Source organism: Piliocolobus tephrosceles, chromosome 14 (genome assembly GCF_002776525.5).
Source record: "Piliocolobus tephrosceles isolate RC106 chromosome 14, ASM277652v3, whole genome shotgun sequence".
In the NCBI taxonomy this organism is placed as follows: Eukaryota; Metazoa; Chordata; class Mammalia; order Primates; family Cercopithecidae; genus Piliocolobus; species Piliocolobus tephrosceles.
Window position 1 is genome coordinate 37,489,234 of NC_045447.1, and position 27,641 is coordinate 37,516,874.

The 27,641-nt window shown below is 37.5% G+C and overlaps 1 protein-coding gene across 2 annotated transcripts in view; it reads right to left on the bottom strand.

The window, feature by feature from the left end:
• Positions 1-204: 204 nt before the first annotated feature.
• The window catches only part of RNF20 (ring finger protein 20), a 28,215-nt gene continuing 778 nt past the window's right edge, over positions 205-27,641 (bottom strand). For both annotated transcript variants that reach the window (XM_023202534.2, XM_023202542.2), the window contains exons 2-20: positions 26,709-26,863; positions 21,892-22,059; positions 21,625-21,772; positions 21,288-21,470; positions 18,057-18,175; positions 15,946-16,092; positions 15,699-15,776; positions 15,395-15,514; positions 13,091-13,270; positions 12,000-12,135; positions 11,569-11,690; positions 11,085-11,455; positions 9,696-9,813; positions 8,963-9,112; positions 6,264-6,476; positions 2,631-2,756; positions 2,331-2,471; positions 1,543-1,644; positions 205-1,306 (exon numbers count right to left, since the gene is read on the bottom strand). In XM_023202534.2, the coding sequence (XP_023058302.1) occupies positions 1,130-1,306; positions 1,543-1,644; positions 2,331-2,471; positions 2,631-2,756; positions 6,264-6,476; positions 8,963-9,112; positions 9,696-9,813; positions 11,085-11,455; positions 11,569-11,690; positions 12,000-12,135; positions 13,091-13,270; positions 15,395-15,514; positions 15,699-15,776; positions 15,946-16,092; positions 18,057-18,175; positions 21,288-21,470; positions 21,625-21,772; positions 21,892-22,059; positions 26,709-26,837 (2,928 nt within the window). In that variant the 5' untranslated portion in view covers positions 26,838-26,863 and the 3' untranslated portion in view covers positions 205-1,129. The remainder of the gene's footprint in view (positions 1,307-1,542; positions 1,645-2,330; positions 2,472-2,630; positions 2,757-6,263; positions 6,477-8,962; positions 9,113-9,695; positions 9,814-11,084; positions 11,456-11,568; positions 11,691-11,999; positions 12,136-13,090; positions 13,271-15,394; positions 15,515-15,698; positions 15,777-15,945; positions 16,093-18,056; positions 18,176-21,287; positions 21,471-21,624; positions 21,773-21,891; positions 22,060-26,708; positions 26,864-27,641) is intronic.

The window sequence follows — 27,641 nt, forward strand, 5'->3', positions numbered from 1 at the left end:
TTATTTTTCCACAGAATAGACTCAATAAAAGAACTAGGAGAAAAGTGCTTCAATTAAGCAAAGATCTAAATACTCTAAACAAGGCCAACCTCTTAATCTAAGCTGATTATTTCCATGCAAGAGAATTCAATTCTAGAACTGCAGGTATAAAATCAACTTGTAATAATAAAGACAAAAGTTTCAAAGAAAAATCATAAACACAAATGCAAACTGAATCCTGCTTTAATTCAAGCTTGTGGAGAAAAAAGTCCTACAGAAACATTCCACGGAATTTTCTGGAAAAGAGGGATCACAACCACCCCTGTAAAAAGGAGACTGAGAGTAATTCATAGTTCACCAAGTTCTCTCTGTATCAAATTCCCAGAATACCCAGAAGATTTCTTCACCAGCTCAGTCCTGACTCACCCTCTTCAATCTTTATTTCATCAGAAGACAAAGGGTCATATTATTTAAAATTATTCTAGCCTCAAGAAACTTACAGACTTGAAGTAGTAGAGCATTCAAAACTTAAATAACTTTAACAAGAAAGTCAGCTGATCTTAACAAGTTACTCTGCTAGTAAATGGGAAATGGACTGAATCATCCTAGACATAATTTCATTAGGGCTGCAAACCACCCAGGGGAGAGTAGCACAATTATACCATTTTGTAATCCACATTCACAAAAAGTTTGCTACACAAATGAAGAAAACTTTGTGCCCATAGACAACTTATTTTTTAAAACATCACTCCCCAAAAGTAGCCATGTTTCCACTTTTGTTCCCTTCTCCATATCAAAAATACCAACTTGATTTCTTCAGGAGGAATGGACAATCCAAGTTTATACAGTGGGCTGGAAAAAGAAAACATTGAAAAGTCTAAAAGCAGGAAATAAACAAAGCTGGGAGGGAAGCCAATAAGAGTTGTTTGTTTCTAATTCATTCTGAAACCCAAGGCTTGTATTTACCAGTCCTTTCTGCTAAAGTCATCCAGCTATTGAAGAGGAGAACCTGGAAGTAAAGTCTGTAGAGGAAAGGTAGTTGACTGATAAACTGTCCTACAGGTGACAGTCAAGGAGAGAAGAGGTAGAGGTTTGGTGGTTAATGAATAAGTTCCTGACTAGCCAGCTCCTCTTCTTCTCTTGACTTAGATCAACCAATGTAGATGCGATGAAAATCATTGGCACCAAAAGCAGCATTACACTTGGGACATTTGCGCTGGCGGGTGTCATAGCGTGTCTTCACACACTCAAAGCAGAAGACATGAAAACACTTAGTAAGAACAGCATCCTTTTTACGCATGTTACAGCACGGACAGGTCAAGCGTGCCTAAAAAGAAAAGATGTCAGAGTTTGAGCAATCATGAAAGTTTATGATCCAAATGGCACTCATATAGTACACAACCAAGAAGAGAACCCACAAGGCACTAAAAAAAGAGAGCATCATTTCCCCCAATCTGCCAAAATAAACCATTCTCTGGTTACCATCATGTAAATTATTCTCCCAGTCTATTACGCCACTTAAAGCCTTGACAAAAAACAAATCACTGAGGCATTTTTTCTAACCTTGTAATCCTTAATCTCTTCCATCAGAATCTCATCACACTTGGGTACATTGTCTGGTTTCTTTGTGGTCTCCAGCTTCCTGCGAAGTCTAGAGATGTCCTCCTGTGGTAGGATAGCACACCTATTAGACACACTTATCCAAGTCTGCCATTTTTGAGAAAAATAATAGCTCTAACTTGAGTTTTCTGCTGTGAAAAGAGAGGACTTTCTGTCCTTTTATGTCCAATTCTCTTGTAGAAATGTAGAGAACTGCAAATGGCAGACTATTTTCTTTTGTTTCAGAACAGGCAACCATATCGTATCCTCAAATTAGAATTGCATCTAACTATTACCAATTCAGACCTGTGAAAACACATCTAAGAAGAGTTTAGAGGATAGTCCACTTTGTTTTATGGTAACTAGTTTTAAGCTGAAGGTTGACTGGTTTAAAATAACTCAGATTTATGGATAAGGACAGAAAGACATCATGAGAAACAGCTGAAATGACAAAAATAGAGACATTATAGGAGAACTTGAAAATCCTCTACTGCTGCTATCCTGCTACTTCTTTAACAATTTACTAATTCATTAATTTAACAAATATTTATTTTGTGCCTACTAGGTACAAGTTACCATAAAAGGGTCTGAGGATATGGCAGTGAAGAAAACATTTACTCTCTTCCCTTAACAAACTCCCTCAAGTCCAGCAGGAAATGGCATACACTGGACTAATGATTCTTTCATGATATGAGTCACTTCTGACCTCAGAAAACACCTAAAAGGTGACAAGAAAAGACAACTGCTTTTACCTGGGCTCGTTTGAAATTGAACATGTCCTTTTCTTTGGTAACACTGTTCTCCACGATCTCATCCTGAAAATCATGTAGCTTCTTCTGAGCCAACTCCAGTTGTGCTTTGAGGTCATCTGCAAGCTGGGCTGCCTCCATTGCCTACATAGGATGTACAAACAAGTAACACCATTGTATCGTCTCTTATTCCCAGTGAGGCAAAATGTTAGCCAAAGTTGACAGAATAAAGCAAACTTATAATTTCAACAGTGTTATACTTATTTGTTCCGCTGAGACTATCATTAGATTAATCAATCATACCTTGCGCTTATTCATCTCTAAGGCTTGGGTCCTAAGACCCAGCTCTTTCTCTCCTGTGCCAATGTTGCTCTGTAACAGATGCTCCTTCTCCTCCAGTTTCCTTACTACCTGTAGCTGGGCATCAACCTTTGAACAGAAAATCAGATTTTAACACAAATGAAAAGTTAAAAAACAAACAAACAAAAAAAACTATTCTGTTAATCTTTAAGCCAACAAAATACAATGTTAGAAATCTCAAACTATTACTGATTTTGCCCATGAACCCTTCAAAATACATCAAGACTATGATAACTGAAAGCTTTACTTTTAATATAAAATATTGTGGAAGATTCAAATAAGAGTCTGAAAAATGACTGAAAAGATTCTTTTCCAAATTGCCAAAAATAGAGAGTATCACATGCTAATGCTTAAAACCCGGTAATTCATACTACAGCATATAAATTGAACTCAAACAAAAGTCCAAGAGTATTCCCTTCAGAACAGCTAGCCATTCTAAAAGTGTCTTTTATGAAATTAATGCACAAAGGAGAATCAAACAATATTAAAGTGTAAAAAGTAAAATCACAAACACCCACCTCCTAACCTCACCCACAACTCATCCCAATATGTGGAGGTAACCATTCTAACAGTTTCTCATGCCACCTTCAAAAAGCATATCAAAAAGATAGTCCACCATGATCAAGTGGGTCTCATACCAGGGATGCAGGGGTGGTTTGACATCCACAAGTCAATAAATGTGATACACCATATAAACAGAATTAAAAACAAAAATCACAGGATCATCTCAATAGATGCAGAAAAAGCATTTGACAAAATCCAGCATCCTTTTATGATTAAAATCCTCAGCAAAATCAGCATAGAAGGGACATATCTTAAGGTAATAAAAGCCATCTATGATAATCCCACAACCAACATTATACTGAACAAGGAAAAGTTGAAAGCATTCCCCCTGAGAACCGGAACAAGACACAGATGTTACTCTCACCACTTCCATTCAACATGGTACTGGAAGTCCTAGCCACAGCAATCAGACAAGAGAAAGAAATAAAAGGCATCCAAATTGGTAATGAGGAAGTCAAACTGTCACTGTTTGCTGATCACATTATCATATACCTAGAGAACCCTAAAGACTCATCCAAAAAGCTGCTAGAACTGATAAATGCATTCAGCAAAGCTTCAGCATACAAAATTAATGTGCACAAATCAGAGCTCTGCTAAACACCAACAGCAACCAAATTGAGAATCATATCAAGAACTCAACCCCTTTGACAATAGCTGCAAAAAAAAATAAATAAAATATTTAGGAATATACTTAACCAAGAACATGAGAGATCTTGACAAGAAAAATTACAAAACACTGCTGAAAGAAATCATAGATGACACAAACAAATGGAAATACATCCCATGCTCATGGATAGGTAGAATCAATATTGTGAAAATTACCATACTGCCAAAACCAATCTACAAATTAAATGCAATTCCCATCAAAATGCCAACATCATTCTTCAAGGAACTAGAAAAAACAATCCTAAAATGCATATGGAACTAAAAAAGAGCACGTATAGCCAAAGCAAGACTAGGCAAAATGAACAAATCTGGAGGCATCACATTACCTGACTTCAAACTATACTATAAAGAAATAGTCACAGCCAGGTGCAGTGGCTCACACCTGTAATCCCAGCACTTTGGGAGGCCGAGGCAGGTAGATCACGAGGTCAGGAGATTGAGACCATCCTGGCTAACACAGTGAAACCCCGTCTCTGCTAAAAATACAAAAAATTAGCCGGGCGTGGTGGCGGGCGCCTGTAGTCCCAGCTACTCGGGAGGCTGGGGCAGGAGAATGGCATGAACCCAGGAGGTGGAGCTTGCAGGGAGCCAAGATCGCGCCACTGCATTCCAGTCCGGGCAACAGAGCAAGACTCTGTGTCAAAAAAAAAAAAAAAAGGAAAAAAAAAAACCCACAGTCACAAAAACAGCATGGTACTAGTATAAAAATAGGTATATAAACCAATGAAACAGAATAGAGAACCCAGAAATAAAGCCAAATACATAAAGGCAACTGATTTTTGACAAACCAAACAAAAATATAAAGTGGGAAGGGATACCCTATTCAACAAATGGTGGTGTGATAATTGGCAAGCCACATGTAGAAAAATGGAACTGGATCCTGGATCCTTATCTCTCACCTTATACAAAAATCAACTCAAGATGGGTCACAGATTTAAATCTAAGACCTGAAACCATAAAAATTCTAGAAGGCAACATTGGAAAAACCTTTCTAGACACTGGCTTAGGCAAAGACTTCATGACCAAGAACCCAAAAGCAAATGCAACAAAAGAAACAATAAATAGATGAAAATTAATTAAACAAAAAAGCTTCTGCACAGCAAAAGAAATAATCAGCAGAGTAAACAGACAACCCATAGAGTGGCAGAAAAAAATCTATACATCCAACAAAGGACTAACATCCAGTATCTACAAGGAACTCAAACAAATCAGCAAGAACAAAACAAACAATCCCACCAAAAAGTGGGCTAAAGACATGAATATACAATTCTCAAAAGAAAATATACAAATGGCCAACAAACATAAGAAAAATGCTCAACATCATTAACTATCAGGGAACTGTAAATCAAAACCACAGTGCAATACCACCTCACTTTGCAGGAATGGCCATAATCAAAAAATAATAGGTGTTGGCATGGATATGATGAAAAGGGAACACTTTTACACTATTGGTGGGAATGTAAACTAGTACAACTACTATGGAAAACAGTACGGAGATGACTTAATGAACTAAAAGTAGATCTACCACTTGATTCAGCAATCCCACTTCCAGGTATCTACCTAGAGGAAAAGTCACACCATGGAATACTACTCAGTCATAAGAAGGAACAAAATAATGGCATTTGCAGCAATATGGATGGAATTGGAGACCAATATTCTAAGTGAAGTAACTCAGGAATGGAAAACCAAACATTGTATGTTCTTACTCGTAAGTAGGAGCTAAGCTATGAGGATGCAAAGGCATGAGAATTATACAATAAACTGTGGGGACTTGGCAGAGGAAGGTAAGGGACAAAAGACTACACATTGGGTACAATGTACACTGCTTGGGTTATGGGTGCACCAAAATCTTGGTATCACCACTAAAGAACTTATTCATGTAACCAAACACCACCTGTTCCCCAAAACCTATGGAAATTTAAAAAAAAAAAAAAAAAGTAAAATCACACATACCTCCTAACCTCACCCACAACTCATCCCAATATCCAGAAATAACGATTCTAACAGTTACTCATGCAGCCTTCCAGAAATTTTTAAAATACACAGCACAGCCACACAACTAAACATACACTTTAATGCAAAAAGGGTAACAAAATAAGTCAGTTGATTTTATTTCAGACATGTTTCCATATTAGCAGATCCATATTTGACAGCTACACTGTACTCTTTTGCAGGAATAACAGTAGAGATGTATAATTTATTTACCAATACCCTAATAATGAACATTTAGTTTTCAAATTTTTTTCCATCACAAAAAAATGCCACAATAATCATTCTTTAATTTGTATCGTCATGTAGAAAGCACCCTATTTCAACAGAATAGAAAGTTCTACTCATCCTAATTACCTGAGTCTTCAGAGTCAAAACCTGGTCTGCCAGCTCCTCCTTCTCTTCTTTAAGCAATTTATGGATCTGATTGGACTTGATACGCTCTGACATGAGCTTGAAATTTGCATCATCCTTCTCCCGCAATTGCTGCATCAAACGGATATTTTGCTCCTGCATGTCTTCAAAGGCCTGGCCTGTGACATCCATCTCAGAGAGGAGTGCTTCTTCTTCCTAAAGGATGGAGGAAGAGATTTCATTTTAGAAGAATCTTTCAACTTCAGGGGATGAGCACCGGAAACTAAACTTTCCCACTGTTCACTTAGATATAAATTAATTTAGTGACAGAGTTTTAAGAAGCTGTGTTTTGTCATTAGGCATACAAAAGCTCTATTATCTGAAGTCATCGGCACCAATTGTTGGTCTGATACTTATTAGTTGACCTGTACGCAAAGTCAGTTAAAGCAGACAATAATTGTATTTACCTTAATCTAGACAAACAGATCAAGCAGCAATTGGTTAAGAGTATTTCCATCATAACTTCTCACATTTTCTCATGCTTTTCTGCAATTAGAATACTGGATCTACAGGATTTCCAACAGGTGCAAACATCTAAAGCCTTGTAACAATCTGATAGGTGAAGACTGGTATCTAATAATAGCTTTACTTTATATCTATCTCATTATAAGCGAGACTGAGCATCTTTCCATGTGGTTAAAACCACTTGCATTCTTTCTATAACCTATTCATTTCTTTTGCCTATTCTTTCATTGGATTCTTGAGTCTTTTTCCCCTATTTTGGAGAGGTTTTTTTTTTTTTGTATCAGATAAGCCTTCTTTGTAATAAGAGTTAAAAATATTTTTTACTTTTTGTCATTTAATCTTTTGGCTTTGCTAACAGTGTTTTTTGCAATGTAGAAGTTTTGTAGCATTTTAAAAAATAATTCAAAATTACCAATTTTTTGTTCATATTTTCCAGCCTTTTATTCATAGAAAGGTCTCTACTCCAAATTAGAAAAGAATTTAAAGGTGTTCTAGCTTTTTGATGGATGCATTTTTTAAAATATCATATCTATGATCCATTTGGAAATCATCCTAGTGTAGAGCATTCAAATATGTATCCAACTTTTTTCTAATTTTTTTTTTTTTACTTTTGTCCCATCACGTCAGTTTTTCTCTTCCCCACTGATTTTAAATTATGTATTTAGCATATAATAAATATCATGTGTACTTTCATCTGTTTCTCAAGTTTCTATTCAGTTCTAATAGTCTGTCTAGTAGTCCCAAGCCATTTTACCTACAGAAACTTTATGTTTTAACATATGGAAGAGACCCCAGAGCTGTTCTTTTTCAATTTCTCTTGTTACTCTTGTTTACTTTTCCACATGTACTTTAAAACCAGTTTGTCTAGTACCAAAATAAACAAAAGCATAACTTAAAAAAAGCACTTGCATGAGATCACATTACATTAATACATAAACTTAGAAAGACTGAACATTTTTAAGATAGTGAGTCGTCCTATACAAGAACAGTGTCTTTCTTTTTACTTGTTCTAGAACCCATAATAGTACAATTTCCTGATAACTACCTTGAGAGAGGGAAGAAAAAAAAAAAGTGGCAATTACCAGATTTAAGAAAAGTCAAAATTATACTTTTTCTTTGAAACGGAGTTTTGCTCTTATTGCCCAGGCTGGAGTGCAATGGCGTGATCTCGGCTCACTGCAACCTCTGCTCCCAGGTTCCAGCGATTCTCCTGCCTCAGCCTCCCAAGTAGTTGGGATGACAGGCATGCGCCACCACGCCCAGCTAATTTTGTATTTTTTTAAAGAGAGACGGGTTTCTCCATGTTGGTCAGGCTGGTCTTGAACCCCTGACTTCAGGTGATCCACCCACCTCAGCCTCCAAAGTGCTGGGATTACAGGCAGGAGCCACCGCGCCTGGCCCAAAATTATACTTTTTAACAAAAGGAATGTGTATAGGATCTAATGAAGTTCTTTTCAAGGCACTTCATGATCAACTTACAATTAAACCTACTCCATCTCACTGTTATTTTGCTATTTCTTAGAAACAATGAAGGTGTACTAACAGAGAACACATATATGGTTTTTCCAAGTATTTTCAGTATCTATATTATTGAACGTTAATAAAAATTCACTGGGATTTAAAAATAAATACATATTCATTACGAGGAAGAGAACAATCTCTGTAGTTCTATGACCGCAAGAGCCATAGTTAACATACTGCTTAATCAATATGTACTATATTGGTTAATATATTATATCCTTATTATATATAAATCACATATTTATAAGCACAGTTTTTCTATGTAGTATATGTACTACATAGAAATATATAATATATATTTATAAGCACAGTTTTCTTAGTTTCATATATTTGTAATCATAATGTATATAAAATCTTACATCTTATTTTTCATTTTATATTCATTATAACCCTTAATTTCAGGTCAGCAAAGAAAGACCAGATCTTCAATAAATGTCCATTTAAATAACAGTAAATTTCCTGCCTCGCAAACACACAAAACAAAATAATAGAAATATTAAAGACTCGAAGGTAAGAATTAAAACACACACACAAAAAGGAAAAACACATATTAATCAAAAAAAAAACCAAAATAAAAAAGCAAATTTTACTGGCAGTAACTTATTGTCAAGTAACGTTTACTCAAAAAGTCAATTAAATAAAGAAAGTGTGTCCACCTGCTTGGCCATGGCTAGCTTCTTCTGTAGGTATTCTATCTGCTCCTCCACTGCCCGGATCTTCCTCAAGGCATCCTCATCAGCCATTTTCTTGTTCTCTTTCTTCTCTTTATCTTCCAGATCCTTGAGTCTTTGCCTTAGATCTTCCAACTATAGGAGGAGAAAAATTGCATAAAAATAAAAAGTTGTAATACATTTTCAAAAATCAATTAATACTGTGCAAAGATGGAGGGTCCGTAATACCAAAAGAATCTTTACAGAATTATAGAACAAGATACACAACATACTAAAGCATCACATAGCAACGTATGTTTTAACATCACTCCATTCCACTATGGCATGCTTCTATACGCAACATTTTTGAGAAGTGCACAGGTTCCTTTCTTTAGAATAGTGGTTCTCATTCTTTTTTTAGGCCTCAAAATTTTAAGAGCATAAGACATTCCTCCCAAAAGTAATGAAAAAGATTATCTCTGTAGCAATGAATTACATAGGAAAAACAAGGAATACTTTGAAAAGCCTACTGATAACCCCAGTAATTCAGATATATTTTACCATCCTATGGAGAGTTTTAAAATCTCTACTTTAGATAGTCTTTTAAAAGGCAGAAAATGTTGCACTTAAACACTAATTTTAAAGATAAAGAAAGAAATTATATCCTTGGCAAGTATGAAGGAAAATCCCACAAATGAAGATTTTAACCAGAAGGACAGGTAATAGCAGACTAGAATACCTCTGCCTTAGACTTCTTCTCAGCTGCCATCAGCTGAACTTTGTCTCTCTGTTCCTTTGGGGCAGAGCGGTACATATCCAGCAATAGTTTCATCTCCTTTTGGCTCTCTTGTGCCTTCCTATGACAGGCATAGTACAAGGAGGAGAACAATGTAATAAGAAAATAAAGGTCATCAGAGCAAGGGAATTTTGATTGAGCAGAACATTTTAAAAACAGTTTCATTTTACATTTCACATCACACCTAACAGAAAAAATTTTGCAGAGACTATCAAAAGACTTTTGGATAAGCTAAGAAAGTACAGAAAAGTAAGCTGTATAAAAATGAATCATTTCTCCCTTCAGACGAAGTCCTCTAACAAAGTTATAAAACAGACATTTGTACACTTGTTATATAGGCAAATGTCTGTGGCCCCCAACCTTGAGTAATTCAGATTCAGTAGTAGGTCTGAGGATGGAGCCCAAAAATGTATTTAAACAAGTCACTCAGATGATTCTGATACCACACCAGAAAAAAAAAAAGAAAAGAAAAGAAAAGAAAAAAAAAATGCCTTAAGGAGTTCAAGAGGGAGAAAAAAGAAAAAGGAAAAATTTGAAAGTCTGAGCTATACTGTTAATCCTAGATTTGACAGCTGATTAACCATCAGCTAAAGACTAAAACTTCACCTCTTATTAAATTATTAAACCTCTTAACCATACTTTTATATACCAAAGGAGTTCAAGCATTTTGAGCACAGTGGTCCCTCAAATCCAGATATCAACAAAGGGTCAACCATAGAAAATAAGGAGCAAGAAGTAAGCCATTCTGCCAGAGAAGTTACTGGTTATACAGGAGAAGGGCCAATGGCATAAGGTTATGACATAGAGAAATTCACTGAGTTAAAGGTCTATCTTAGTGTTTCAATGTCTATAGGAGTAAATCTCCTAAGAAAGATCTGGTATATTCACAAACCAGTTAACTCTCAGGCAAATAGATCAGATATTACTCAAGTTACAGTGATACATAAATACTCCACTTAGTATCATTTGAATTACGATTAACATCAGCAATCTCCCCAAATCCAGTGAAGAACAGTAGTTAATTTCCAATAATTCTCAGACGTGTTACCTCAGTCATGACATCCTTTTCCTTAATTTGGATTCATGGAAAATAAGGCTACAATCATCGGTTTACTGATACTTGATCACTGAATCAAAGTACTAAACAGCCATGAAGGCCATTTTGGCTGTGCACTTGAATAAGACTTGAAACCAAATTAATTGTACAATCTAAACCATTACAACGATCAGATAAGCCATGCCATCAACCAAACATTTCATGCATGATGTCTTAATCTTAGCTTTTCTCTTAGCTTTTCAGTCAGAAACTGTTACTCTAAATATGGCTCTTACTTGAGTTCAATCTTCAACTGTTTGATAATTTCTGCTTCCTTTTTCCTTCCATCATCATGTTTGCCTTTCTCTTTATCCTTAGCAGAATCTCTCTCTTTTTCTGACTCTTTTAGTTTCTGCTTCTCTCGTTCTCTCTCCTTCTCCTTCTCCCGTTCTCTTTCTCGTTCCCTCTCCTTCTCCCTCCTTTCTCGTTCTCGCTCTTCTTCATCCCGTTTAGATTTGATTTCATTGGCATCCTCCTGAGATGCCTTTGAAGCTGAGGACTGGGAGGATAAGTCCTCAGAATCTGGTTTTAGCTCTGCAGGCTCATCCTTAGGGTCCTCAGTACTAGACTGGGACTGGAGGAGGGCACTACCACTACGCAGACGTGTCTGGGAAAACAAAGAAAAGAACATCTCTTATGATAACCACATTGCCCACCTCATTCAAAAACAGCTTTACAACATTAATAGCAAATGATATTTATTCTATTCCTTCTGGTTACCTTGTTCAGGTCAGACTGCGCTTCTCTCAATTTCCGCTTATATCTCAGGACCTCCCCTTTCAGCTGGTGATTGTGATTCTGGAGGCTACTGATGAGGTGGCGCATCTCCCGGTTTATAGGGCCTTAAACACAGGAACAGCAATGTTATGAGGAACCACGGTAAGGGCAAAGGCACAGAGAGAGCAGAACACATCAGGAGGCACAGAAATAGGGAGAATTAGCAAAGAAAAGATTCCCTCTCAGAAGATGAAAACAAAACTGGTCAACTTGAGTTAAAAAACAAACACCCAGGCTATGAACCAAAATGAATTATAGGATTTAAGGTACTCAGGACTTCTGAGTTAAAGTCAGCATTTACAAACCCTGGGGTCTGTGTTGTATCTTTCAAATTATTTACAGCAAACTACAGCATGGAGTGAGAATCATTATACCTGCTTGTTCATTGGCAGCAAGGGTCTGCTCAAATTCTATCCTCAGCATTTCATACTCCTTGCGGACCTGGGCCAATGTATCTTCCAGCTGAATTACTTCAGTCCTCAGCTTCTTATGAAGACTAACCTCATCTCGCTACACACAGATAAAGGAACCAATAAAAAATTCTTATTAAAATGTAGAAATATCATCATATTCTATTATTCTGTCTCCTAAATTTGATCTGGAAGAATCTAAAAAGAGAAAAAATGTATCAATAATGGATTACTCTGAAAATTTCCAGTTCAATCTATACATAATGAAACCAGATATCTACAAAAGACTAATTTGGAAACTGACAAGATACTGAAAAACTGAAGAAAATGGCCCCCAATTCTGAGAATATTAGAATTTAATTGGAGAACTAAACTATAAAACAGTATATAAACATATGTAAAATAGTATTCATTTGTCAGGCATATATTAAAAGACCAACTATTATAACCATTACCTTAAAAACTATGGAAGATACAGAAATGAACATATGAATAAAAGTTTCTATCTTTTAAAAAAATCATCTACTGGTGCCATCATATGCTATAAAGGCATGCAAGTAATTTTGCAGCTTCTATCCACTATGTTCTCCCATACATGCAAGCTCTAGCCATATTAAACTATTTCTCATGCTCTCTCATACCTTTATATATGCTGTTCTCATGCTGGGAATTCCTCTTCTCCTACTTTCAACTACCAATAGACTTGTATTTATCCTTAACATTCATACCATACTTTATCAAGTGGAATCAGGAAACTTCCATAGTCAAATCAGACACTCTGCTCTCATCTATCACATCTTTTGGCTATGCTGCCATTGAACCACATTGCATTCTAATGGATACTATTCTCCCACTACCGCAGACTACAAGATCTGTGAGGGCAGGAATTCTGTTGTCTCATCTTTATATGCCCAATACCTACCAGAGTAAAGACCTACAGCCACTCTATGAATGACAGCTGAATGAATGAGAGATTAATCGCACGTGAGTGAGTAAAACTGTAAAATTTAGGAGGCAGGAAAGCTTACATACAAAAGACAAGGCAAGGCTGTTACCTCAATGAGCTCAACCTGGTGCTGGTGGGTTCCCCTGGTGCCATGAAGCAGGGTCCGAGCCTCATCCAAGTGTGCTTTCAACTGTAGGCTCTCATTATACAGGACAGAGAACTGTGACTGCATGCAACGATATTCTGGAGTTTCCTTAACGACTTGCTCCACTGCACTCCGCAATTCCACCTTAGGAGGGGCCAAAGCAAAGGAAAGTCAGAAGCAGAATCTAGCATGAAGAAGCCCCAGAGGCGAGACAGGAAGGAAAATTTTGAACTCACTGATGTCCTACACAATAGAGACAATTTTATAAAGATTATTAAGTTATCTACCCATTGCTCTAGTTATACAAAATCTACCCCCAAATTAAATTACACTAACTAGGAGATGATACCTGGATATACTGTATTCTTTCCTCCTAGAATTGTTTTGATATGTGTTTTACATTCTGTGTGGAATGAGCCACCAGAAGAGTGAAATTTGTCAGGACACTTATTTTAAAAACATAGTTGAGGACCCCAGTCACTAACTTGTTCTCTTTAATAACAGTGACAGAGAAAAAAATGGACAGGTTATCAAAAATAGTTATGCCTCTCCTAAGCAACTATCTGCTTTAATTACTCAAATACTTTTAACTGATTTAACTTAGGTTGTTTTTGTTTTGTTATTTTTCAGTTCAAACATCTTTATTCATATCATTTAACCTAGAAACGAATTATAAAATAGAGATGACTATGATCAAAAGAGGAGTGAGGAAAACTTCCAGAATCTCTTTTCTTCTCCTAAGAACCTAGAAGGAAAACTCTTCTGGGCAGGTTTGAAGATCAACAGGATCACCGATCGTGTTTCTTTCTCTGTTTTGGTAGCAAAACACTGCAGAGCCAAATCTGTGGAACCACTTTGGCAAGTAGTGACATGTGAATGGCCTCCCTCCCACAGTATATATACGCCTCCTGCAAACATCTTGTATACAAGCCCCACTTTTTTCATGCATTTTGGATCCTCACCCTAGTTTACCCTACTTCTCATTTTTCTCAACAACTCCTATATTAGAGCACCTTGATTTAGTCTACATATCTTTATATGTTGCTTTAAATCCTTTTCAGGATAAGGCAGGGGATATATAGTAAGTAAATATGTAAATAAAGAAGTAGATATATCAACAAAACTTAACATTTTTTCTTGTTCCCCCCAGCTTTATTAAGGTATAATCAACAACAACAAAAAATTATACATATTTAGGGTATACAACGTGATGTTTTGCTATACATATACACTGTGAAATCATTACCACAATCCAGCTAATCAACAAATCCATCACCACAGTTACCCTTTTGTGTGTGGCAAGAACATTTAGGATCTGCTCTTAGCATATTTCAAGTACACAATACAGTATTAATTACAGTCACCATGCTACACATCGCCAGACCTTATTCATCCTGCATAACTAAAACTTTGTACCTTTTCCCCAACATCTCCCCATTTCCCCAACCCCGGTAACCACCATTCTATACTCTGCTTCCAAGAGTTTGACTTTTTTAGATCCCACATGTAAGTGAGATCATGCAGTATTTGCCTTTCCGTGCTTGGTTTATTTCAGTTAGCATAATGTCCTCTAGGTATATCCATGCTGTTGCACATACACACATACACACACACACAAACACACACACAAATATACACACACCACGTTTCTTTATCCATTCAGTGTACAGTTCTTTCATTTCCATGGTTAAGGTTACTCACAATTTTTTTTTAATGCTATTATAAATGGGATTGTTTTCTTAATTTCTTTTTTGTATAGTTTGTTGTTAGTATATAGACACACAATTGCTTTTGTATGTTGATTTTGTAGCCTGCAACTTTACTGAATTCATTTATAGTTCTAACAGTTTTTTTGTGGAGCCTGTAAGGTTTTCTATACATAAAGTCATGTCATCTATAAACAGAAACAACTTTACGTCTTCCTTTCTGATTAACAGGCCTTTATTTCTTATCCTTGCCTAATTATCCTGGCTAGGACAAACGTAATGAGAGCCGGCATCTTTATCCTGTTCCTGATCTCAAAGGAAAAGCTTTCAACTTTTCGCCATTGGGTATAATGTTGGCTACGGGCTTGTTTTATATGGCCTTTATTATGCTGAAGTACACTTCTTCTACACCTAATTTGTTTAGAGTTTTAACATAAAAGGATGTTGGATTTTGTCTACATTTTTCTTATCCCTCATAAATACGCAGATTCACAACTATGTATATACATGAGTTGATCAGCAAAACGTCTGATTTGACTGCCCTTCAGGCATGCATTCCTACCTTCAGCTTTTCATTTTGTGTAGTGACCTCCTCAAAGTCTTGCCGAAGTTTCTCCAGCTCACAGAGACGGTTCTGAGCTAACTCTTTGTTCTCTTCAAGCTCTGCATTCATTTCCTCAAACTGGAGAGAAACAGAAAAATAGAGAATAAATAAGTATTCTTCTTAAATCATTTCTAAGCTTCCTATCTTCACCGATTCGCTCTTTCAGCAAAACCCCACGATGTCACTTGTGAATACAATCCTAAGTACCTAAGCACGAAGGCTGACATAAAGTCCAAAACATGTCCTAAGTCACCGTTTTTACCTTCCGAGCATTGATAGTGATTGTGCCGCCATACAGACTGCTCCCCGCTCCATACACCTTATAACCTTTGGAATTTACCTACAGAGAAGACAAAGAGTCTTTAGTGAGAGACTCTAAGATTTTAGTCTATAACCAATGTACCTTCAAAGGATGAGTTTTTTTCCTCAAGTACCATGTCCCAAGGTGAGCCTTCCTGCAAACACTCCTTAAAATGATTCTAGTCTCCAAGCCATAAAACAGCACTGACCCGTTCTAGGACTTCTGCTAAGTGTCGGTTGAGTCGCTGTTCCCTCTTTCGAATTTTGTCAATATCCCACTGCAGGTCATCAATCATGGACTCCAGGACAGACACTCGTGATTCAGCTGTCTCCACTTTACTCTGCAACTTGGAGAACTACATCCCAAAGATAGACATTCAGAAACATATAGCAAAAAAAGACCAAGTTAGAAAAGGACTGCCTAACATATCTAGCTTAAGCTCCAAATTCCACAATATTAACCCTTGCTTATGTGGAATTATACAGAAAAGGGGCAAAAGGAAGATGCTTCACCCTCTTCCCAATGCATGATTATAAAAATGAAATCATGGATTCCTCCAACAATTCTGGGTCAGTCATAATCATGAAAACTTGAAGTCTGAAGTCTATAAGAACTCCCAAAGAAAAGACCACCAAAGATTCAACAATTTTTCTACCTCTGAAAAGCACCATTTCCCTGCACAGACTACAAACTTATAAAAATTTTGCATTTTTTAAGAGATAAAAGATAATATCTTTCGTTTTGTTAGATAAATATTTTTTTCAAAACAACCATTTTTACCCGCAAATTTCTCTCTCCACATTCCCACAAAAGGTAATCCATTCAGAACAAAAGGAAAACTTCCATACACTTTTTCAAGCTCTCCCCAGAGCAATCTGGAGTCAGATACAATACGGTATACATTATACTATAATCTAGAGTCAGATACCCTAGGAGCTATACACCAGCTAGCACTATTTAGTATTTTAACTACTAAACTATTACATGTTCACATTAATCGATATATACCCTTTGTGCTAGGTTTTAAAATATGACACAAAAATCCTTTGAAAGTCCTCCCAACAAGAGGTGGGATCTTTGTTCCCTCCTCTTGAATCTGGGTCAACTTTAGAGACCCAATGGAAATGGCACTACATAATTTTGAGGCTACATCAGAAAGGCTATGAAGGTTCTACCTGGTGATCTTGGGATGCTCACTGGAAGAAGTCAGCCAACATGTAAAAATTCCAACCATCCTGAGACTACCATGATGAAGAAGCAACCTGTAGGTATCCCAGTGGACAATTAACCCAGCTGACAGGCAGCAACAACAGCCAGCCATGAGAGTCAACATGGACATCACACAGTTTAGCAAACAACTGCCCTCCAGATTAGTAATACAATCTGAGATTTGCCAAAGGCCTAGAACAGGAAGACTTCTCCATCTTGGTAGCACCTAGTCAATGTCTTAAAACATGACAAAAATATTCTATTTTCTTACTAGACTCCATTTTATTTATAAGGGCTGCTATATTCTAACCCCTTTGAAGGTCCAGGATAATCCACATGAATTAATAAGTTCCCCAGATGATATTCATGCAACCAGCCCAGCATGGACCTTAACACTGGAGTTTAGTAAACAAAGGCATATGAAGAACAAGAGCTTCAAAGTCAAACAGACCTATAGTCACAACACAGCTCAATCACTTTCTAGCTATGTGCCCTCAGAATAATCACTAACCTCTTTGAATTTATTTCTTCCGCAATAAAATGGGAGTTGTTTTGCCATTAGAGATAACAATCATAAAGTGCTTAAATTCTAGGCACTGAGCAAATGTAACTACTAAATTACTAATTAGCATGAGAATTCAGTGGCTAAACTAAGGTAGGGCAAATTCCAGTAGAATATATTTTGAACTAAATCAAAATGATAATCAGGAATATCAGAAAAGTCATTTAAGGCCTATCATCACTTTATCTTGATCATTTTGTATAAATAAATAAATGTCCAAATCTTGGCATGGTTTAACCATGGCATTATTTGTGTCCAAGTTTAGAATGAAAATTCACATTCCTCAAATTCCTAGGACATCATCAATACAGTAGGTTCTACTTCCCCATTCGCTGTTGAATTTCTACCACGCCATTCCTCAATAACATTACACAATCTTTTATATTTAGGGTAATTCATTATTTGGAGGTGTGGAGTTGTGTTGTGTTTTGCAAAATCCCCCATGATAGGCCTTCTAGAGTAAGGTGATCTTTGAGGTGCTCAGAATTCTAAGTCAACGTCTGCCACAGCCCACTAGACACAGCCATCTCTCTTTTTTGGTTAAGTACCTCCTGAGACATGGTACGATGCTTTTCCTGAAGAAGATCTGTCAATTCCTGTAGCCTCATATTCTCCTGTGCAAGGAAAGAGTTCAGCTCCTGCACTGCTTCCTCCACTATCAGATTATCTGGGGAAGAAGAACTATACTTTAATTTAGCATCTATAGTGTCTTTTTTCTTATTTTTATTTTTTGAGATGGAGTCTCACTCTATCTCCCAGGCTGGAGTACAGTGGCGCAATCTCGGCTCACTGCAACCTCTGCCTCCTGGGTTCAAGCCGATTCTCCTGCCTCAGCCTCCAGAGTGGCTGGGATTATAAGCGTGTGCCACCACACCCGGCTGATTTTTGTATTTGTAGTAGAGATGGGGTTTCACCATGTTGGACTGGCTGGTCTCGAACTTCTGACCTCAGGTGATCCACCCGCCTCAGCCTCCCAAAGTGCTGGGATTGCAAGTGTGAGCCACCACGCCTAGCCTATAGTGTCAAATTTTAAAACTGTGTATCCTTGGCCAGGTATAGCAGTTCACGCTGTAATCCTAGCACCTTGGGAAGCCAAGGCAGGCCTATCACTTGAGGCCAGGAGTTTGAGACCAGCCTGAATAACAAAGCAAGAATCATATGCTCTTATCACATATTCTCATATCAAATACTCTGAAATACTATGTTAGGAGCACTTCTTAAGCTCAAAAACCAAAATGTACACTACTATTTACAAAGCAGGTAGGTAAATCCATAGAACTTATTACACCAAGTTAGGATGTTTAAAATTAGAGTTGCAAACACTATAGCTGAAATCCAAATGTTATTAAATGAAACCAGATACTCTCAGGATACATACCACCCATCAGAGGGAGTTATCAGGAAGAAAAACAACTCTCTCATATCACCTCTTGGCCTTACTCTTAGTATCAATACAGAACAGGTTGGTCATAGGGTGGTTTTCATGGCTTTCAATCAAGGATTGCCCATCAGAATCACTTGTGGAACTCTGAAAATAAACATTTCCCTAGGCCCTACCTCACACCTATTCAATAAGAACCTCCATGGGCAGAGCCAAAAATAAGAAAATGCTCAGAAAACTCACAAGATGATTCTGATTCATAACCTGAGTTAAGAAGTAGAGACTGAATTTTAGTCCTCTCAATATCCTAAGCACTGAGGACAGGGCCTAGAATACAATAAAAGCTCAATAAGTGTTTAGTCAATTTATAAACAAGCCCATAAATGCAATTATTTTGAATCAAAGAACAAACAAACATGTGAGGGGGGATGAACTTTCAAACAAGCTACAATTGATGTTATAATTCATACTTTATACGTCTTTATTAGAAAGCTCAGCTTGCCAATGGCAATTGCCTTTTGTTTTACAAATAATGGCATGGCTATTTCTAATGTTTCTACATTTAACTTAAACCTGACCTTAAAATGCATGCCATCAAATAGTAATTTTAAAGTCGTTTGATATACTACTCATTTTATTCCCCTTTTAAATAAAACAATTATTTAACTTGATATTCATTTATGAAATCAAGTTTAACACAGTCTATGTACATGGCATATTAATTATCCACATTACTAAAATTTAACAATACCTTCTAACTATTCAATTAGAGCCAAAGGAGAAAGAAGCATATGTGCATACACAAAGCACCATTATTTTACATTAGGTGAGAGGGAGGTTCACATCCATTCATTCCCCATTGACCAAACATCTACTAGATGCCAGATGCAGTGCCAGAAAGTAGAGAAACAAAGAAGGGTGAGCTAAACCACTGAACCAAGACAGTTTAGCTGGGGACATGCAAGTAGATGTAACATATGAATACAATAGTACAAAAGTCTGAAAGGATATAAAACACACTGTTTAGAATGGTTATCTCTGAGAAATGAGAATGGGGAAACTTTTCTAGTCTACTTATTTGTATTTCTGAATTGTATATTTTTAAACAAGTATCTGTTTTCCTTATAATACAGAAATACATAGTGTAATGGAAAAGCAAAAGAAACCCTTGACCAATTTTTCACAGATCTTCTACAAGCTGCTTAATTCTGTTGACAACTTAGCCCAATTACCCTTAAAAGCAAAATTACAGAATAATACAATTCTTATACGCTCATCCAATGGTCCAACCTCCATTACATTCAACTTATTTCCTTCAGAAATGAAAGGTTAAATATCTTAATGATAAGCAGGGAAATTAAGATATTAAAACTAGACCATGATTATTATTGAAAACATGAAAGCAAGGCATTTTTTTGCATTTGAGCAATGTATTTATGCCACAAATGACTAAAGATGTAATCTAGCTACCCAAATACTTTACTGTACAAATATAAATTTTTGCATTAACTCTGAGTAACACAATTATTCCAAATAATTATTTTATTTCAAATAGACACTCTTTCATCCATAGAATATTTTCCAATCATCTTTTTAACCATACAGATCATCTGTGAACCTGCACAAACTCTTTTTAAAAACATTAGAGATAATGAAAAATAAAAAAGTTAAGTAGAAATTAACTTTTTCAAGTCAAAATTCATAATAAGAAATCACTAAATAATTGGTATTTAAAATGAATTATCACTATAAATCAACAGCCTACATACACTATAAAAATATCCAGACATCAGAACTATTTATTAATAATTAAGTTAATTCTGCTATTTACAAAACTGTGATTAATAGAGTAAATCAGTATAGAACTGATAAACTCTTTCCTCAGCTTATTAAAGGACTGCAACTGGCTCAAAATGAGAAGCAATGATAAAAGATTAATATGCCATAATGGAGACATTACCAGTAACACTGAAGGTTAGAATTTTAAGAAATTCAATTAAAATATGTAGTCCAGGCACAGTGGCTCATGTCTGTAATCCCAACACTTCGGGAGGCCAGAAGGGAGGCTCTCTTGAGGCCAAGTTTGAGACCATCTGGCAGCACACCAAGACTTCCTCTCTACAAAAAGGTTAAAATATGAGCCAGGTGTGGTAGAACAAGCCTATGGCCCTAGCTACTCGGAAGCTGAGGCAGAAAGATTGCTTGAGTTTGAGGATGCAATGGGGTATGATGGTGCCATAGTGCTGCAGCCTGGGTGACAGAGTGAAACCTTATCTCTTAAAAAGTAAATAATAAATAAATAAAAATAAATACATAAGCTTGCAAACTACAAATTAGCATGCAAAAATGAGTTCTCATTCCTCCTCCACTACTCCCGGCCTCCAGGGTCTTGCCTCACCTCCACTGTTTAGCTTCCGGGATAAGAGTTCCACTTTTTCTTGCAATTTATCATAGACAGTCACAATCTGGGACACGGCTCGGCGGGAAGACTCCACACGTTCCTGCAGCTGAGACTCCATCTCTTCACTGGAACTGCTGGCCAAAGTAGCAAGGAAAGAGAAAGCTGGCTCTTGCCCTTCCCCTGAGGACACAGGGGGAAAAAAAGAAGCCCCCCAAAATTATAAATTGGAAATAACAAAATCCATTTTTTTCCCTCAAATGGAAAGCCTCAAAGCTGAGCTCTACTTCAAAAACCCAGATAGCATGCAGTGATAGAATCCATCATAAATACTTGCCTCTTTCTCGGTCATCTTTACGTTCCTGATTGCTATCAGAGTCCGGTTCTGGTTCAGGCACAACAAGGGCTTTTCGTTCTGTGAGTAGGTCTCCCAAGCCCTGCTCCAGATCATAACGTTTAAGGATGATACGGATGTTTTCATCAAACTGGAGAAGGGTAGGTACAATTATGAAGAAACAAAGGACACAACTTTGGAAATGAAGAGAACAGTAAGGAGAACTAAATTGGTCAAATAAAAATCTGAGCAAATAAACAAGTTAGCTACCTGACTCCAGTATCGGTTGACAATCAATAGTGAGGCATCATCAGTGGCCTGTCGTCGTTCCAGTTTTTCAATGTGCTCACGAAGTTCATCTTCAATGGCCTGCCGCTGATCCAACATTTCTGCCAGCTTGCGATTTTTGGTTTGCAGTGTTCGAATGTCTAGCTCCTCCTGCCCAGTAAAACAATCGTATTAGCCTCCACAAAGAAATTAGAAAAATGAGCCATTAAACTCAACAAGGTCACAATAATTCATTAGTTATTTCCTATGAATAAAGCTATTGACTTTTTAAAAATCTTCAAGTAATTAAATAAGTAGAAGCCGAAGAGATAAACAACAGGTATACGATGGTGTGAGGAAAGAATAACGCACACAAATGCACCAGAACCTCAACCACACCCATCTCGCTATTCTAGTCACGTGAACATCTACAAAGTAATGCTACTTTAAGGCCACCACCCAGCTAGATCACCCTTTACTCCAATCAACACTGTCATCTATCTCCTAAGCACCATCCTTCCTTCATTAAAGACTTCAGCACCTGGGTCCTTGTCTATCCCAGTTCCTGCTAATATATCTGGTGACTTCACCATACATGTGGACAAACCATCTAATCCTCTAGCATCTAGGCTGTCAGTTTTTCCAGTTCCTCCACTCCAATGATTATGTCCTCCACTGTGCTTCAGCCATGCATTTCAAAATACACATCTCAGACTTTTGTCCTTATCTAGAACTGTACCACATCCGAAATCTTAAATTCCAACTTCCCATTCCCTGAGTAACACCACATCTTTGCACGTATCTCACGCCCTTAACCCAATATACCAATCCCTTTACCTCATTTAGATCTCCAGAATGTTGAATTCTTTTCTTTCTCCTTTTTGGTCTCCTTCTAGTTCCACTACCTTCCATATCTTAATCATATGCTGTATCGTACATTCTTTCAAACACCTGCCTAACAGCCTCCTTGGTTCTCTGCCCTTAATCCTTTTATTCTACCTCTGTGAACAAACCCCAATCTGAATTAACCCAGATATCTGGCTATTCCATTCCTGTACCCAGTATGCTGAGACTTCCAGAGAAGTTCATCAAACCACAGGAACTGGTGCCTTTACAAAATGAATTCTGAACCTAAACAGATCTTATAATTTGTCCAGAAATCTTTATCAAGTGAGCTCTCTCCCATTCTCCATCAAGGCAACGTCAACGTCTACCAAACCCTGCCCCCTTTTACATCATACAAAACAGATGGTTTTACTTCCTATTTTAATAAGAAAATAGAAGCCATCAGATGGGAAACACCTCAATTCCCCATCTCTTTGACCCATTCACACAATTATGCACACATTCTTAAAACCTCAGCTTGTGCTCAGGATCCTGTTCTCTTCTGTCTCTACAAAACCCTCACTCCATTAGTAATTTCACATCCCTCTCAATATTTTTCTCTCTCCAGCTCCTTCCCTAGGACAAGCCAGGGAGGGGTTGGTGGGAGGTGGGACAGGGGGATATAACAAGCAAAGAACCAGCATGTGGAAAAATATTCTTACTTTTCTGAGGAATTAATGAAATCAATATTTTAAAGTAACAATTGTTTATTCAACCACCCATTCTTGTTTCATTTTTCTCTTTTCCATTTTAGTTAAAACATTCCTAATATGCCAAAGTAGTCAACAGTTTTCCCACTGTACCAGTTTATTAACACTATTAATAAACTATTTCCTTAAATTCTTCTCTGAACATTGCCTTTCCCTTCTTGCTCTAACCGAAACCTGGATGAGAAACTGTTTCCCTGCAGGCTTCTCCAGTGGTAGCTGTTTCTCTTCCACACCCCCTGAAGCCAGAGAGGGATGAATATCCTCCTTATTTTCCATTGCCACTTCCAGGCCATTACCCCACCTTCCTCCCTAAAACCTCCTACCTCTGCAGCTCATGCCCTTAGCCTATACCACCTGCTGCCATGCTCTGTTGAATTCATCTATAAATGCCCACGTCGTTTCCTCACATTTCTCAAAGATTTAGCACCTAGCTTATTATCACTCTCCAATACTTTTCCTGTCATCATTCTTAATGATTTCAATACCTATACAGATCATCTTTCCTGTACTTGAATCATCAAGTCATTGACCTCCTCTTCACCAGTGATCTTGTCCTCTACCTCCTTCAGCCACCAACTCCCACATTTCATCTTACTTGTATCTACATGTCCTCTATAAGCTCAATTTCAAACACCTCATTCTTCACAACTACCACTATTTTTTCAGGTCACTCTCTCCAGTTTCCTTACTCCAAAAATTCCTCAAACTCTCCAGAATCTACCATCCATTGGTCCTATACCTTTCACTTCTCTCACTTCCTTCTTTACTGAACTTAAATTCCATGATCAGTCATTATATAGTCATCTACTTTACAGCGATACTCCTTTAAAGCATTGTCTCTACTCTCTTTTCCCTAATTCCTCTCCTCTCATATTCTCTTAAGTTCGCTGAAAACAGGCTGCTATCCCCACTATTCCACCAACACAGGTGTTTTGGTATCTCCAATGAACTCTTTATTATTAAATATAATATCTCAGTCCTCCCTTTATTCCCTTTGTTCCAACTGAAACCTGAATGAGAACACATCAGCAGCACCTAATCAGCTCCTTCTCGAAATACTTTCTTCGTTGGGCTTCTGGGAATCCAATCTCTCTTACTGTCCTCTAACCTCATTGGTCCCTCTTTGTTTGTATCTTTGATTAGTCCTTTCTCATCTCCTTGACATGAAAATATTGTAGTGCCCCAACAGACCTCTTTATTTATGCTTATTCCTTAAAGAAATCTGTAGTCTCATAGATTTAAACACAAACTTACAAAATGATGATTCCCAAATGTACAGCTTTAGCCCAGATCTCTCTCCAGCATCCAGCTTATTAACTACTTATCCATTCAGAGGTCAAATAAATATCTCAAACTTATATGTCCCAAATCAAACCAAACACAATTCATCCTCCATGACTCCCAAAAATCTGCTCCTCTCATACATTTCTCTAGCTCAGTAAGTAAAAACTCCATTACTTTCAAAATCCTGGGGCGATCCGCCCTCCTATCTTTCATGTGAGTTATCCAATCCATCAGCAGATCTTATCCATGCTACCTCCACAGTGGTCCAAGTCACCATGATTTCTCATTAAGATTACTACAAAGGCCTCCTATAGCAAAAACTCTGTGCTAAGTCCTATCAGCCTGCCAGATTCAGCACAGTTGTGGTGGACAGCTCCATTTACGCTGCCAGTGTTGCCACTTCAAGTACACTTTGGAGACTCAGTTTTTCTGTCCCACAATCACAGCTGGCTCATAACAGCAATCTCAAAATGCACAGGAGGTACTGCTTTCAATGGCAACCTTCAAGCAATTAGAGCAGGAATCAGTGGATACATGCCTCAGATCTCTACCTCTGGAGAAATGGAGTTATAGGGAAAGAGAGTCAGAAGGAGTGAAGAAAAAACTCTGCTAACTGGCCTCTTGTTTATAACCCTTGCTCTTCTATAGTCTCCAAACACAAGTCAGAGCATGTTATTCCCCTACTTAAGACTATCCAATGCCTCCTCATTGCCTCTGGATAAAGTCCACACTGGGGTGTGTGCTATGTGCTTCCCATAAGTATGTGCTTATCCCTATGAACAGCACATATCCCACTCTAAACAGTCTATTCCCTTGTCAGTGCTACCCTACAAACTAAAGTCTAGGGGATGTTTTCAATGTAAAGCACAGTGTCTGGCAAATAACAAATACTCAACAAATATTTATATATTGAGTGAATAATTGCCTTTGGAATGCATGATGTAAGGCGGTGCTAAGACAAAAATCACTTCCTGCCAGCAATATTAAGTACCAGAACCCCAGGAAGCTTCAGGGATGACACTCCATCAACAACTCACTATGTATGTTCCTATTATTCTGACTCAAAAAAAAAAAAAAATCAACCTCTCTAAAATAAACCTCAGTCTCAAAATCAAATAAGTAATAGATGTGGTTCTGCAAGCCATACAAACGTAAGGCATTTTAACATCACATCCCCATGTCTGATTTTCAAAAAAGCAAAATCTTGATGTAGATCAAAACCTGTAAACTTCTGATGTCTAACAGATACATAACATTACTATGAGATTTTTGGTATATAATACTCATTTTGTCAGCTCCATAAGAGCAAGGATAATATCTACGTTATGCATCATTATATTATCTAGCCCAATACTAGCTATGAATGGCTCACATTTATTGACTATTTACTATATTAAATGCAAAGTGTTAGCCCTTAACAGGGACTCTCATTTTATCTGCATAAAAATCTAACATAGCAGATACTCTAATTATATTTTATAGACAAGAAAACAGGCAAAGGAAGGATAACACAAGGTCAGCCAGCTAGGAAATGGTACAGCTCAGAGTCAACCCCAGGAAGTCTGGTCTCAGACTCTCACTCTTTACCACACTCTCAATGATTGCTAAACTGTCTCTTAGAATCTGGTACTGACTTTCTCAGTGAATGAAAAATAAATGTGCATCTTCCTACTGCTAAATACCTATACTTAACGTTCTATCAGGCACCACATTCCCAGATTCTCAAAAGAATGTAAGTACACCTTGAAAACAAACAACAACTGTCAATCTACCTCTCCTCCAGAACTGACTACCACATCATTTTACCTACTTTCAGCCTGTTTTATCTCCCTCTTCTTTTAAAACAGCTTCCCCACACTCCAGAAAGCTTCCATGAATTTTTAGTTTCAAGTTGCAACTGACAGAAGAAAAACACACTTTCACAGCACTGTTTCCTCATACCGTGGAAGAGACACCTCCTAGCTTAATTGTTTCCACTGTGGTCCCTGAATCTTCAACAGCTGCCTTCTTCTCAGGAGGCATGGAGGTGCCAGGTTCTCCAGCTGCTCTTTTATTTCCAATTCCTGACATTTTGGCAGCAGATGACAGCGGTTATCCTGACAGAAAAAGAAAAAGGGCACAAACTGACATAATATACATAAGGAAAGCAACAATAGAGTAAAAACCAGAAATTTTTCTGGCCAACCCTTTAACCTGGATCCATTAATTCCACAACTATCTCCATATTCCTCTTGGAGGAAAAAAAAAATTAAATTGTAGAGTAAAAATCAAGGTGGGTCGGGCGCGGTGGCTCATGCCTGTAACCCCAGCACTTGGGAAGGCCGAGGTGGGCGGATCACGAGGTCAGGAGATCGAGAACATCCTGGCTAACACGGTGAAACCCCGTCTCTACTAAAAATACAAAAGATTAGCCGGGCGTGGTGGTGGGCGCCTGTAGTCCCAGCTACTCGGGAGGCTGAGGCAGGAGAATAGCATGAACCCAACCCGGGAGGCAGAGCTTGCAATGAGCCGAGACTGCACCACTGCACCTCAGCCTGGACTGGACGACAGAGCGAGACTCCATCTCAAAAAAAAAAAAAAAAAAAAAAAAAAAAGAAAAGTCAAGGATAAATTTACACGACAATAAATTTCTAAATAGGATAGTGATAAGAAATGAGACAATGGGCAAAGGGTGAAGAGACCAAAAATAAAGTTCTGAAATCTCCCTTCCTGTAATGCCAAAATCAGCAGAAAAGGGCAGTTTGATTATGCCTGAAGTTAACACTACAGTGTTGGAAGAATTACAGAGCTAAAAGAGATTTGTGAAACGCCTATTAAAGTCATTAATATTAGACAAGTCAGTTATCATCTCTGAGCCTCAGTTTCCTAACCCAG